We start from the raw sequence: 16,265 nt of genomic DNA on the forward strand, positions 1-16,265 counted from the left end.
CAGCACAGCTGTCCAGCTGCCACAGTGCTCCAGCAGACATGCCATTCATCACATTTAGTAAGCCTGATGGCAGTATACTCTCTTCACCAGCAGTCAACTGGGTACTCACGGCTTCAGCACATACCTTAGGACTAGACATGGTGCAGTGTTACCTTTCGCTGTGGTTCCCGGGTACTAAACCAATTTGCATGAGCCAAGGGTCCTGCCAAAATGGCAGAAGGCACCATGAACCCAGAGGCCCTGACACCATGTGGCAGTGCTGGCTTGATGGCAATTCTCAAAGTTTTTCAGAATTTTTCCCCTGATTTGATCCAAAACTTAGTCTTTCAAAATTTCTATAAGCTGTAAAATTAAACATAAGTTCATATTTGAGGCATACCTTTTAGTGTCCATATTAATAAGTCATATTTTAAGATAGCTAGGATCTCATGTAGATCTAGCAGAGAGCTAAATACAGGATATATTAAGGGAGATGTTTTTTACATGCAGAAAAAATAACAGCTTTTTTTCCTTAAAAAAAAAAGGTAATTAGCTCCCTACCAATGGAAGAAGCCCTCTAAAGTGATTTTCAATACTCTTAATCATCAACTGCCCTGATAAAAGTACTATGACCTTCCATGTTCAATGGCATGATGTGATTTGACAATACGTTGGCTGTTATGTCCAGAGCTATTCAGATAATCCTGTATTTAATTTTTAGGCCACCCTTCCATTCACGATACTTGCTAGCAACAACTTTGAGCTATTCACATGTATCTCATAGTTTCAAGATCTTATCTAATAAAAGTAAGGATATCACTATGTACTAATTCATCAAAGCTGATGGAAGTACAAGCTGTAGCATCTTTCTAAGAAGTGTTTCCGTTTGTTCCAAAACTTTCACTCTGATTCCAAGTAGCATTATCACTGTGATCCTTTTATCTAGGAGGTATATTGTATTACACTTCTAGAAGTCAAGGGTTAGATATTGCTGGGAAAACTATGCAACATAAATTCCTGAAGTATACTGGCAGTCCACAGCCACATCAAGGCTAGTCTAAAAATAAGTCAATTTGTTCTGGTCCAGAAAGCGAAGTACCAACATCAGCTTCTTGAAACAATCTTCCTTCCACTGTTACCAAACAAGCCAGAATCACTGTCTCTCAAAGCAAGAAATCCTGGAAGGAAGCACAATCCCCTGCTCTTTGTTGTAGTAGGAAGTTATGAGCTTTGAGGCATATTTGAAAATGAAATGTCAATGGTGCCTCTGAAACTAGTTTTTCAGCCTGTTTTCTTTTTATTACATAGTCCTCCCTCTCAGCACCTTGTGTCTGTAGGCTACATATAAATCTCAGTCTCAAGAGATCAAAAAAACAACCTGGCAACCAAAGAGAAAATAGACCAGCTTGTTTGTTTGTTTGTTTGAAGAGACCAAGAAATGAACATATTTGTACTACTATTCTTCACTTACCCATATGAGCTAGAGACAAATCTCCAACTTTTCTCATCACTGCTTTCCATTACAGCATTTAGAGAAGAAGTCCAAGACACTAGGAGCTGCCAGCCTGGCATTTCTTTATATCAGCTTCCTTTTTACTGGGAAGCATGGAACACCAGTATCTTCTGATCTGGTGCACATGTACCCATTACCCTTGCCAAAACTGCCAACTTCTTTCTTCTACCAGCAGAGCAGAACAGATGTGGAAGGAGATCAAGCTGCATCCTATTCTGGCTTTTACCTTTCTAAGCCTTTTTTCTCCTCAGTGAAGTTTTGTTAGCCTAACATGGATCAGCCATTGATTGTCCACCAAAAAAAAGTCTAATTCTTACTGAATTAGTACAAACCAGCAACTTGGGATGGGGAGGGGGAATATCAGCAACCTGGCAATCCTTTCCTCCTGGTTCAAGCAATTAGGAAAAAAGAAAAGTAGTATCTTATACTATAATGGGTACATTTCAACTGGAATCATTAGGGACATCCAGTGTACTTTGTAACCATAGATTTTCAGACTAAGTTATTGTGAATACCACACTTATAAAAATACATGGTTCCACTAGTTCTAGAAATATTCATTGATCCGTCCACAGTTTTCCACAAGCCTGTGTGCTAGGAAAAAACGTGCATCTCAGGAAACGAGAGCATGTAATTTTGTCAGCTGGAACACGAGACCACACTTTCAGTTTTCCCTGTGCTTCTGCACAAGAGCGAGCTCCCCAAACAACTGGCACAGACCCACCTTTCCAGATATCTGTGTTTCTTTATGGGGTCCCAAAAGCAGGGAGAAGGTCAGAATGCCATCCTCATCCAGCAGGATGGGAAAAGGCTGTATTTTGGCAGGGAACACAGCATTTCCACCACCCAAGGCAGAAAGGGAGACGAAAGCTCAATGGCTGTGGGGAAATCACTGTGCTCAAATGAGACTGGAAACCTAATGGGAAGGGTTTGGCTCCCTCAGAAAGTCTTGTGGAATGAGGAAGAGGGAGGAGATGGCGGTCAATTATTTTTCTTTTTTCCTTTCCTAGAGATTTTGGGGGTAAGAAGAAAACAGAGTTGTTCAACTGGGAGCCTGACGTTAACACTTCAGGTGCATTTATTTCATTAATGGGCAGTTTCATATTTGGGGAGCAGAAGCTATAGGATGTATATTGACTTCTATTCCCAGGAAAGAGCCACATGGCATCAAGATGTTTACAACCTACACAGACAGCTCTGTTGGAAAGCAGTGGTAGAGGCTCTTCACATGTGCACCCACAGGAAGCAGAGCCCCCCCAGTGTCCTCCGCACTCCAACTGAGACTGCCAAGGGCAGAATTCACTCTCCTGATTTCGCTGCGGTTATACCACCCATGTGACGCAGCAAAGCAGAAAAGAAGAGCCATTTGAAGATAACCTGAAGCATAACCTAAAATCCATTTTGAAACATTCACCTTTTGAGATGCAGTCACACCACTATGAGCATCAGTCAGGACCCTCTTAGCTACGGAACCTTTGTGCAGAGCACAAGAGATGCTGCCAGGCTGTTCAATGACAATGGAACATCCCAAAATTTTCCAGTGCATCCAGTACCTTTCAACAAGACAGACTGACTGAGGCTTATTTTCCACTGCTCTCAAAGAGTTAAACAAATCAAAGCCTACACTTCCATAGTGTTAATTACATTGTTTTATATTAAAATGATAAAATATGCCCCACTTGCTTTTTACATCCTTTCAGTCCTACTTAACATGCATTCATTAAGGAAAGAAGACACCATTACTGAACTGATTGCAGTTTTTACACAAATAAGGAAAAAGCCATTCCAACTTGAATGCCTTTTCACCTACAGATATAAAAGAAAGCGCTGGTGTTTTCTAGAGCATCCCTATTTCTCATGTGGCAAATATAAAATGACAGTCAAGCATCTGGAAAGGTGCACAGAGTAGACAATGGTTTTCCTGGCATCTCATGTCAAGCTCCAGTGACTGACCCACTACAAAGTATCTGAAACCACAAATGATATTCCTATCGGAATAGCATCTCTCAACTTATATCTTCTTGCCATCATTAGGTCTAAAACAAGGATCCATTTTTAAATGTTTAGACTTTCTGAAGAGAAAAAAAAAAGAATAGGGCTGAAAGAGTTAAAGAGTTTATTGTGCTTTTACACATTTTAAGAGATCATCTTTCAACAATGGCAGTAAAATCAGCATGTAGCCTTAATTTTCTATGGTTGAACCTTGAACGTGAATCATTATATTACAATGTACTTATTGATTTCAACAGGAAGAGGATTAAGTCCAGAAAATCAGGTTAGGAACCTGAAACTGGACTGAGGAAAATGGAATTTTTCTGGTACTAAAATCCTCTTATGTTATGTAAAATACATTAGAATTTTAAATATGAGATTTGGCCATTTGGAAAATATTCTTAACATCTCGAAACCCAGCAGAGATGTGACAAGCTCAGTGAACTGAAAATCTGATTAGTAACCAGTGCTTTGAATAAAGAACCCTATTACTACACATATTATACAGTAATAACTGGTTTTACCTACTTGCACAAAGATACATAAAATAAAAGATATTTTAATGGAATATTCAACAGCTATAAAGAGAAAACATCTGTGATCACTGGGTGCTGTTTGTTGGCTACCAGTACCACATTGCCACATTTCCATTGTGTGCATATGTATAATATACACACACACAGAATACACAGTGTATATACACTTCAAGTACAACCAGAACATCAAATAAGTGAAACCATTTTCAGTTACCTGTTTACTGGAAGTACCAGGTTGACTTAGTCACAGGTGCTGGCCCTTGCTCCTGCTCCTCCCTCCCACCACCACTTAACTAGCTGCAAAGCAAGTAATACACTTCAGCTGCATAGCCATTAACACTCTATGCATCATTATTATTTGCTAGAGCTGGTGGCAGCACCCTACCAAATAATTTACCCAGAACTCTCCCTTGTAAATAACCTAATTTTGGAAGTTAATGGTTTTGACAAGCAAATAATTTGGACAGAAGTCTTCTGTAATGGTTATATTCCTCTCTAATTTGCTATGTGTACTATCAACGATCTCACCTGAAACAGTTATTTGCTGATTCCTATAATTAAAGACAAATATACGTCCGTGGAGTCATTTGCCTGGGGGTTTCTAGTACCTACAGGCTTTGAAATAGAAACATGGCAAGGAACAGCCTGAGCACAAAGATGTTCCCTTTACCCTCTAAAAATTCACTTAGTTTGTCCAGATATAGTTGTTTCCCCACGCTGCAGTTCAGGCAATTCCAGCTCAGGCACACTCCACCATCCTGTACCTCATACACACCAGCTGGACCATGAAGAAAACAAAACACTGAGAGGAAGAAGAGGGAGAGAGGCAGTTTTGGGGCAGCCAGAAGCAGAGAAAGCTGACAGTGATGAGGCAGGCTGCCCTGATTATTGGAGGCTTTTTCATTACTATCTGTATTGCCACAGCTTTGAGACAACCAACAAAGGAGATTAAATAAAAAAAAAAAAAGAAAAGAATATATACCCCTGTTTTAATATGAGTATGTGATACCCCAATGCACCACTCTGACTTGTCTGTGCTTTTCTGATCTCTGCTGACAATGGCAGTCCAGCCACCTGGGGACATGGTACACGGTTTAAGCAGACCCACTGCTTGCAGCAAGAGAAGTGGAAGGTGGCTTGAATGCTGGCACAGGCTGGCACCCTGGCAGTCCCCACACACCTTTTATTCAAATGGTTTAGAAGAAGTTTTGCCCAAATTCCATACCCAACTAATATTTCTTAAAATGCTCTGGATGAGGATTTTCTTACACAGAGAATAGCAATATCTTACTTTAAAGAGTATGTTGCAAACATCTTCATCTAATTTGAACTTCAAATGACCTGGTAACAAAAACAGACTGTAAGCAATGATCAAGTCGCATACCTCCGTGAGTAAGCACACAACTCATGGACGTTTCCAACTTATTACAAACACTTAAATTGGAATTAGCTGTGTCAGAGAAGAGGGAAATTAATTCATTAAACTTCAGCAGGAGGCCAGGGATGCTGGTAATAGGTGGGTGCAAATCACTCCTGTGTTACTGTCTCATTTTTATTTGAAAATAAAATAAAGTTTTGGGCAAACATAAAAGTCTGATAAAAATATTTTGGTCTGTGCAAGGTGGCTTGAACTAGAATGTGGCAGTACTAGAAGTGAAAAATTTTTTGTCAAGCAAAAGAAAAAAAAAACCCAGCAAGGATGGGAAATCCAAATTCACAATCACAAGGCATGTGTGTGTCTCTTTTCCCCCTTCCTTCTCCTCCCCCAGCAGCCCCCTGCTACCTGCCCACTAGTGCTGTTTTCTACCATCAGTGCTTCAATCTGCCCTCAGTGGGTCACAGGCCCTTTTTTGTCACCCCCGTGACTTGTGTCCCGCTAACTGGCTCTCTACCAATCCTCACAGAAGGGTAGAAAAAATTCTACTCCACTCCACTCCAGTAGCGCTTCACTGAAGCTACAGAACAAGAGAAACATCTGTGGGATACATACTGCCTTAACAAACACTCAATGGGGGATAGTGCAGGCCCAGAGAAAACAATACTACTGGAGTACGCCAAGTCAAAATACAAAAAGAAGATTTCTTGTGAAGCTGCAAATGTTATCTCATAAGAGACCAGATGGCACTAAGTTGGCACAGGTGGCATGAAGTTGTTCAGGGTAAATTGCAGTCTAAGGTAAATCTGGACAAACACTTCAATTCTGGTTTTAATCATTCCATTGCTAATGCAATTAATTGTACAGTCACCTGGGAATAAACCCTTTGTGCTGAATTCAAAGGTTAAAAATTGCCTTATAGAAATAAGCAAGCACTTCTTTAGCCAATTCCACCAAGTAACTTTCTAAGTCTTTCCGAAGTTAACAATGCAACCAACAAAACCACAATTTTCTTTGGATTTTGGCTCTCTAAGTGTAACATGGCACATTTCCAAAGCCCTAAGGCACCATGTCTCTCTTGGGAGCTGACAGGGCAGCGCTGGAGGAACACCAGAGGAGGCAAGAGCCTCCAGCACCTCTGTGCTAGCTCCAACATGACCAGAACAGAGCAGAGCAATGGGTGTGGATCAGGAGTGTTGATACCCAACCTACAACACCCATTGCCAAAATGAAGCTTGTTACAGAGAGTAGAATATCTGAGCTCCACAAAGGTATGGACAGATTACATCCAGGGCATCTTGTCTTTGACCACAACTAGCATGCAGCATGGATTCCACTCAAGGTAAAAGAAGACAATAATGGAGGTTTGCCGCCAATTATTCAGTCATGCATGAAGTGGAGCATCTGAAAAATGTTGCTGCATTCTGGAAACATACTGCTCTTATTTGATATTGCTGTATAAGCATTAAGCTATTTTGTTTTAAAAGCCATGGTAAATTTATGAATGAAACTGTGCAAGAGGGATTTAATAAGAGATCCATAGCAAGTGTTCAGTGGTCTGGATGTTGCCTGCCACCAGGGTAGCATGAAATCATTTGATAATTAGACCATGGCCATGCAGGATTAGCATACCGTAAAAATATAGGGAAGCATTATTTTTATTTATATAACAGATGGATGTTTTAAAAGGTCGTGCATTTTTAATGAATGCAACGTCACACCAGTGCTGACAGAAGATTTAAAAGTGCTACAATATGGCCAAATCTAAAGCACAAAAATGCTACCTTCCCTTCCCCCCTGTCCTCTGGTCATGGAGCTGAGAAACAAGTGTGCAATGGTGCTGTGAATTTCATTCCAGAGATCAGCTTAAGTACAGTCCTTATAGGGCACTAAGTTATATTTTCTTTCATTTTATGTCCATTGTAGGTAATGACAAGACTCCCATTACTGGAGCTACCTGAACGCCCCATACTCCTTTAGTCCCTTACACATGGATAAGATAAAAGAGCAACTACTACTAAAAAATATGGTAAAGTGCTAAAACAGTGCTAAAACTGTATTTTTTAAGCAGAGGAATATTTGCAAGATTTTCCATTAAATACAGGTTTGCAGAATATTTCTTCTTGTTTAAAAAAAATAAAGGAGTGAGACCTGGTAATGAAGTACCAGTTCCTGAGACCATAACATCACAGAAATTGTACCCTTCTTTCAAGTGTGATCTACAGCTCTTTATTTTGGTGGCCAGCCCAAAGCTTCACAGCCAGACTACAAAAGAATGAACTTTGTGGCCCTGTACAGCCGCTACGTCTCCATGACTGCCTACAGAAAAGTCTCAAGCCGCAGCCCTGAGAAACCACGGACACATCCAGATCTGAAACAATTCACAGAGCCAGAACCCTTCATCAAAAATCTCAGAGGCATTTGCTAGGGAGAACAGCAACAGTCTTCAGCCCCTGCCTTTTTGGCTTGCTCTGACCCTATTCTGGAATCACCAGCAAAACACATGGGTCATGGGGACTCATACACATGGCACACCTATATTAATACTACACCAAGGGCTGCACTCAAGCCCATTGCTATCAGCGTGACCACAGAGTATGTTGGTTTTCCTCCATTATCAATGAAGAGGTTTTTTTTCCCCTCCTCCCTCTCTAATGTTGACAGTCACCCTTAGATACTGATTCCCAATTTCCCCTCTATAACATCTTAATGAGATTTGGGCTTGCCAGTTCAGTTTGAAGAGAGAAACTTCTAAACGTTTTCCTCAAAAATCTCATCCCTCATCTCCTGTCTTCCCCTCTTCCAGAGGGGAAGAGAAAAGGATGAGGGTCAGAATCTGAAATTCTGGTAGTCCAACAAAATAACTGAAAATAAGGAGGATGCCAGAAAACCCTTTTTAACATTTTAGGGATTTTAACCAAAAGTAGGTTGGGTTTTTTTCCACTTAGAGTTATCCCAAGCAGATATCATAGGCTTTTATTTATTTTTTAAGCCAGTCCCAGTTTTCTTCTAAGAAGTTGGATTTCCTGGAAAATACAAAATCAAGTGCAATATGAACTTGTCCTCCTTTCTCTGCAGGGTTGGTCCTGCCCTGGGTGGTACTACTGCTATTCTGTCAGATGGGCAGTGGAAAAATGCTTTTAAACAACTGCTTTTTTAAACGATAGCTCTAGGAGAAGCCAAGGAGATTCCCAGGTGTAGAGCCTAAAAAAAGTAGAGGTGAGGGGAAGCTATTTACCAAACTGAGCACAAACATCAGCAAAATCTGCTTCCAGTGCACTCTAGCTGCCTGCACACAGGGCCTTAAAGAGGGTTATGGTGGACCTGCAAATAATGATAAATGGTACCAATAGCCAGAGCCTATTGCTTTCCTGTGAACTGAAAATCACCTAACTGTGAAGTCATGTGTTTCCTCACAGCATCCAATTGTTCTGGGAAATTATTTGTGAGCAAATATCATTGAAAGTTTTTTTATGATTCATAAAAGATGGCAGTCTTTGCTGTTACACTGTTGGACAGCCTGTCGGTGTACTTGCCTAAAAATACAAGTTTTGCATGCAAAATTCTAAATCACCTTTTTTATTCCAAAAACACTAATCTAAAACTTCCCCGTTCTTGCATTTCCTCAAGAGCAATAGGCTGGAAAGAAAATAATGAGCTATACAAGCTACCATTCCAATACAAAATTACAATCTTCATGTGCTATGACTGGGTTATCTGGCAAACCACTCCAGCAGTATTTAACAAGAACACCATGATTTAGCAATTAATTGTCATACAGCTAACTTTTGCCACTCACTGAATTAGGTTTGCTACAGTAGAGTTCTTTGAGGGGAAAAAAAAAAAAAAGGAAATAAAGCAGCTCTCTTCTGATAGGAAATGGAGGAGCACATTATCAGTGATGCTCCTGTTTTACCATCAAAGGACATCACCCTACATACAGCCAGGTTAGAGATCAGGCCTATTGGGCACTTGATGCCCTCATCTCAGAAGATCCTTCCCTGCTTTTTGCCCTATTTAGTAAAATAAAACATCTACGTGGAGCTCAATGGGGAATATGGTCCAGACAGGACAGTTGGAGGAGTAAGAACAGAGATAAAGAACAGCCATACTCTCAACATTAGGCATTAGTCCAGCTATTCTGCCTTTGATATTTCATGCTTAAGATCAGACTTCTGCATTATTAATCAAAAAGAAACTTTTTAAAGTGCTTTACTATATCTTTCTTTCTCTCCAATATTCTACCACACAAGGCACATATTGGACAAATCTCACATATTCAACTCATGACGTAACATCAGTCTTAAGGAAAACTAAACAGCAAATCTGATGTTCCTTTCAAGTACATTAACTGAGGTCTGAATCTGCTCATGCAGATTCTGCAATCATATACATCATATAAAAATCATATATATATGCATCATACATATAATATATAAATCATATTTACAAAATCAAACAATGGGGAAAGGCCTGTCTCCAGATACTGCAAAGAGCTAAGGCACAAAGGTATTTCATAGGTGGGTTTTGTAACTTTCCAGAGAACTGCATTACTTTAAAGATCTTGGAAGCCAAAAGCTTAGAAGGCCAATCACCCGCAAGACTCAAGCCAACACCTACAAAATAAAAGGTCTATAAAACAGAAGTCCTTTAAAATTCACTCACCTTTGTCCCGGTTTGACAACAACCTTCCATATCTTTTCCAGTTAATATGACACCATGTCATGGCAATAAACACATCACATCTTCACAAATTCAGCTGTGCTTTTCCATGTTGAATCTGATGACATCTTTGTTCAGCTCTAGAGATACAGGGATAGTTTAGGTATAGCTGTCGTATGAAGTAAGTATAGTTTGAGACATACAGGAAAAAACTGTACAAGAAAAATTACATACAGCTTCATGCAAATCAAATATTACCATTTATCATCTCATATGAAGTCGAATAAGATATACCATATATGCTATCAGAGTAGCTGACTTTTGAGCCTGTTGAGTCCTTAACCATTAAGGGTGAATTTTATTCAAACTAATTTTAACAACTGGAAAATGAGGTGCCTAACCACATCTTGCCATCGAGGTTCTTTCTACAGTGAAAAGGAAAGATGATACATCTGGAGGATGATTCATCACATCAATCTTAGACACTTATTTTAGGATGGGATGAATCATTCTCTGGATGTACCTCTCTTTCTTTGATGATGGATGGAGCCTGGATACCTGAGTTAATTCAGATATCTATGTTTTTAACAGCTGAAGTGAGCTAACACGATCACAGCCTTGGTCAAAAGTCCATACAGAAAGCAGACTTGAGGATATGGCAGTCAGTCAGGTATTTCTGAAGAGGTTAGATGTCATCATCACACTGAGAGGGGATTTTTCCAAAAAATCACCATCTGCATAGCAGCTGTTACCTCATTTTAATTATTCATGGCTAGCCACTTGCACTAGGGAGAAAGATAATGGTGTGGGCAGAGATAAGAGCAAGGATGAAATTTTTTGAATTATTTTGGTCTGACTTCATGGACTGCATACTTGAGAGGCCATCTGAGGAGAAGCAAGTTGTTTAACTTGTGACTAATGGTTTTCATTAAACTGCAGACCAACAGATGCCAATATTTCAGATTAATTTACCAAACCACCAGGCAGCACTATTGCTAATTAGAGGAAGCGTTGCTCAAGAGGCTGTTATCCTGAGACCAGATAATGTACTAATAACCAAGACAGTGAGAATTTAGATAGTACAATTGATATCATTATATTTCTTTTTAAAAGCCTTTCTTAATGGCCAATATCCATCATACTCAAGCCTCCAGCTGCCACATCATTTATATTTTCCTGTGAATCAGGGCTGGGTAAGCTTGCTCAAGATAATGCAAGTGAGGTGTTTTTTAAAGGAAGTAACAATGAGCTTTCAGCACCGTAGCAAACAAGCAATGATTCCATACTTAAATCACTAAGTATTTTATTCAAAGATGGCAAACAATCCAGCATTGGAAAGATTTGAAACCCTAGTTTTAACAAGATACAAGCCTATGATGTTTCTGTACATACATTAGGAATCGCTTTTGGGGAGAAACGCCCTGTATGCAAACACATGTGAGAAGAACAAGATTGAGATTTGTGAAGAAAAGTAACAGGCCTCAGTTTCAAGGTCAGGGTTTCACTCACACAGCACATCACATTAAACAAAAAACAAAACAACATCCCCCCCCCCAATGTCAGCTTTTACAGAATAAAAGATTATATTTTCAAATCTTTCTCACAGCCACACTGAGAAGGAAACAAAGGAAAGAATGAAAACCTCTGCCAGAGTCCCTAAGGCCGCTCGCCTCCTCTCCCTCATTTTACAGCCCACAGACACCACATTAACTGGCCATTCCTCTCTTCTAAAGCAAGGGGCCAGTTCAGGAAAACAGCACTCACCACACAATCACACCGCCCTACCTGTGCTGCATTTATCCAGCCCAGCTCCCACACCACATCCACCTTTATCACCCCACAGAAAGGGACTTCAGCTGGGGCAAATTGGCTGGTTAGCTGGAGGGAGGGGAGGAGGCCTCTCCTTAATCCCTTCAGGCCTCCTGAGAGGCAGCAGGAGCATGGCAGCAGCACAGGTGTTTTCTCCTGCCCTATCCCCATGTTTGTGAGGGAGCAAATTCTCTCTGCTCCGGCCTGCTGCTGCCCCAGCAGTCACCCAGCTGAGGGGGCCCTCTAGAAGACTACCCAGCATCTGCTGGATATGCAGCTTTTTTGTTTCTCTTGGGCTTCTAAAAACAGGTTTCCTTTTTTTTTTTTTTCTTTTTTCTATTATTCCCTTTTAGATCCCTAGGAAACACTGTTCCTCTCCAAAATATTGCAAGAAATCTTGGTTGAACTCAGTGAAGGATCCGGTCAGTTTTGCCTCTGAACCGCGTGCAGCACAGAGTGTGCGGTGGCAGCAACGCTTTTAGAAAGTGAGTTTCCCTCCAGTGACTTGCTTTATGTGCTGAATGGGGCATTTAACTTGTGCCACTATGAGAACTTACATAAAGGCTCCGGTATTTCATTAGCTCCAAGTGCACATATGCCTTTAAGGGTAATAAAGACACAAACAAGGTTGTGATAGTAAAAATGCATGTATTCTAAAGAGCATAGCTTCAGTGCTGTATACCCTTCGTATTACACCTATATAATCAAGCAAAAGACAACTTCTTAGTAAAAAGAAAGTAAAGTGGTTTTAGGACTCAGATATTGTTACAGTCCAAGTGCCTCTTGCATGGGAGGGTCTGATGAAACCCACAGCTTGTTGAGGTCCCTTTGGTTTCCAAAGACGTGGAAGTACAAATAAGGCAAAATCTTTTTCCAGCTGAGCCGCTTTGTGTGAACACAGCATAAGGCAAATACACGGTAAGGGCACAGGGTGCTTTGAACTACCCACAGAGGGACAGGCTAAGCATCCACGAAGGAATTTAACACGGAGGCAGAGATAAAAGCAGCTTCCCCTGTCAAGCCATAGGCAGTTTGGCTCTTTCCCCTTGTTTCTCTCAGCATAAGCCTACTTCTGATTTTGTAAACACTAGGGACTTAAGACAATGTTTATTATTTTACTCCTGAAGTAGAAGCAGCAGCAGTGTTTGATTACAGTTACTGGATACACCACAGTCTGCTTTCTACTCTGCCAGTATTAACTTGCCCTGCATCTGAGAGTTGAAAGTTTGACTCTCAAATGGTTTCCAGATTAAGTGCTTTGTGCTGCCGGAAGCAATGAGCAATTTGTTGTTAGCTCGAGTGGCAAAAAGAAGGACCATGCTGCAGCTGAGGGAAGCATGGCAGCTCACCTAATTCCTGCTCTAATTCTGCCCCTCATGTTGGCGGTTGGTACTTCACAGCAAACACTGTCTTGCTTGAGAGCAAAAGAACAGATCTTTTTATTAATTCCTACCCTCTAGGATGGCATCTGCCAGCTGGTACTAGGGGAGGCTGAACTTGACCTTTGCAAATGCCAAAACTTGAATTTTAAGCACTTGGGTTCAAGGACTTAGCCTTGCTCTGTAAACAGCACTTTTTTTTTTCTGCCCCTCAATCCATGGTTTTCCAAAGGATGCACTCCTAAACTCCAGCCTTTCTCACTATTCAGGTGTCTTTGAACAAGGAACATGTCTTACTAAATGGGTAGGGATTGCACATAGTGCAGTTAGATCTTAAGGACTTATCCGGCCCTAAGTTCTCAAGGGTAATCATCACTACACAAAATGCCTACACTTACTCAAAACATTCTACTCATTGCAGTCAATCCTGACAGACAGTTTAGGAAAAAGCTTCAGAAAGGAAATGTGCAGAAATTTACCCTTTTTTCCTCTGTTTTTCCAGATCAAAGAGCCTATCTAACAGTGTCAGAAATGTGTTGTTATACTTTGATGAGCAACTGTTTTCCAACTTTTGTTTTGAATAAAATGTCATAGTTGAATTTTGCATTTCCGAGGATGAAAATGAACTGTGATGCAGTCAGAAAAAGATGCAGATTTTCAAAAACCCATACGCAGGCCCTTCCTTTGTGTAGTATTAGATCATTAGTATTAGTGATAGCAGTAAACCCTAAAATTAACCATGTGCACTGCTGGAAAAGAAATGAGTAAACACTGTGTGTTGAATCACATGATAGTAACCTGCTTTAACAATGATAGCAAAATTAATTGTAACAAAATAAGACTTCCTGTTGTTTATTAGATATTTTAAGAATGAAATGTACAGTATACAAAATTAATATAAAAAATGTTCACATGATTGATCTTAACACATTTTTCTTTGGATTAACTGCAGACAGGCAGCTTTTTAAGAAGTTATGCTAAGATCTGTTTTCTATTATAGGATCTCAAGTGTATCACTATATGCTACCTGCAATTTTAATCTATAAAATGAAAGATGCTGAATTTTTGCTAAATCTTGATGGCATTTGTTGGAAAAGAATAGAACAGCAACATTAGCCTAGAGGAGAAAAAAAATTAGTTTGTTACAACAAAATGTTAATTGCTGAAGTTCATAAGCAAAACTCCTTTGGAAATTTCAAACCTTACAATTGTACATTTTTAATATCAAACACTTACAATAAGAAGTTACATTCTACTATACCGATAACAAAGATTTTCAACTTTCTTTTGCTTTTAGACAGATACTGAATCCTAATTTTCTTTTTTCTAATGAATTTCCTCATCTTTAAAATTAATGTTAAACTAAGTTCATTTTCCTAAAGAAAAAGTATGGTGCATTTCATAAGCTGAATGTTTTCGTTTAAGGTATATCTATATAAAGGACTGTAAAATAGTTTTCATTTGTTAAATCTGTATATTTTCAGTTTATATCATATTGTTTAGCAGAAAGATAAAGTAACCACTACTGACTAATCTAGATAGCCTACAAACAGTCTGTTCCATATGTTACATGTTTGCCATAATGCCTTTCACTACAATATAAAATATCCTAGAAAAACTAAAATTATTAACCAGGGAATATTACATATAGTTATCAGTATTGACAGTGTTTCCCTGACAGAAAAAAAAAATCTTCAATTGAATTTCTCATACATGCTCTACTTTGCAAGAGGAATATGATTTAAACTGAAAATTATTCTCATGTTATCCAAACATTTTTTCTTAATAGGCACTGAAAGTATTGACACAATTGCAATGCATTCAAAATAGCGAACTGCTGCCAGGTAAGCCCATCAATGATTTAAAACAGGAATGGATGCCTGACAGAGAGTGGGCCAGCCTTCCAGAACAAAACAGATGGTGTTCTCTCTCTTGAGGTGTCTCTAATGTAAAACGCTTTACATTTTAAGTTGGCACATATCACAAGAACTCTTAAAACAATCCCTGTGAATGAACATGAAGACACATCACAATAAAAATGATGCAAAGTCATTCTTCAGAAATTTAGAAGAGTCCAAAAATATTTTTACTCTTTTGGCATGAAACTGGTAAAATTCAATGGAATGGGTATTGTATTTTTAAATAGATAAACTATTCAAATTGTCTTATGCTGGGAAAAACTGGGCTTGCTGTTTTCTTTCCTTTTATGTGTTGTTTGTTGTTTTGTTTTTTTGTTTGTTTGTTTTTTTAAGACCATTGGCAAGAACAATCTGTAGGCTCTTGGATTGAATAGCTGACCCAGGTTGAATTACTGGTGCAATACAGTTGCACGGTTCGTCTCTGTAGTCCCAGCTCCCTACAGCATTTGCAGAATCTTGCATATGTGTTGATGTTGTAGTTGTAAATGCTTGCAGATGGGCACTTTCCATCACACGAAACAATGTTCACCTGGTAACAAACATGAAGAATAATCAGCAAATTGAAGCAACTTGGAAATAAAATTAGGAGTTCTCAAGAAAGTCCAAAGACATTAGGCACCCAGATCCAATGGCAAAGCAATGAAAAATTTGGAGCTATTTCCTCTAGTCACTTATGAAATCCCACTATGTCTGAGTAATAAATTCTGAAGTACATTGCCCAGACAGATGTCAATTTTTATCTTACTGAGATTAATGATAGCTTTCCTGTCAATTTTGGTAACAGCAGATTTTAGCTATGAATGGGCACAAAGAAACAATTTCAGTTTTGAATTTTAAAGTATTCATAACAACCTTGGTTTGAACATAGCACCAAATGTTCTGTCCACAACTCCTTACAGTATTAATTTCAGTGATACACTGAAGCAGTGTGCTGTACTGGTATCAGTAAGGCGGAATATAAAAGACCGATCTGTTGGAAAGCCAGGGGGAACTATGATGTATAATACGAAAACTGTAATATGGACTGTAACAGAAACAGTCATATATACTGACAATTTTTTCAAGTTTTTTTAATAGTTGGGATTTGTGTTTCTGTTCAAT

The 16,265-nt window shown here is 39.3% G+C and overlaps 1 protein-coding gene across 1 annotated transcript in view; it reads right to left on the bottom strand.

Annotated features, from left to right (window-relative positions):
- Nucleotides 1-15,492: 15,492 nt before the first annotated feature.
- Nucleotides 15,493-16,265, bottom strand: part of OTOG (otogelin) — a 107,378-nt gene continuing 106,605 nt past the window's right edge. The window contains exon 56 of the mRNA XM_074148509.1: nt 15,493-15,693. Coding sequence (XP_074004610.1) covers nt 15,493-15,693 — 201 coding nt within the window. The remainder of the gene's footprint in view (nt 15,694-16,265) is intronic.

The sequence above is a fragment of the Numenius arquata genome, chromosome 6 (assembly GCF_964106895.1).
Source record: "Numenius arquata chromosome 6, bNumArq3.hap1.1, whole genome shotgun sequence".
In the NCBI taxonomy this organism is placed as follows: Eukaryota; Metazoa; Chordata; class Aves; order Charadriiformes; family Scolopacidae; genus Numenius; species Numenius arquata.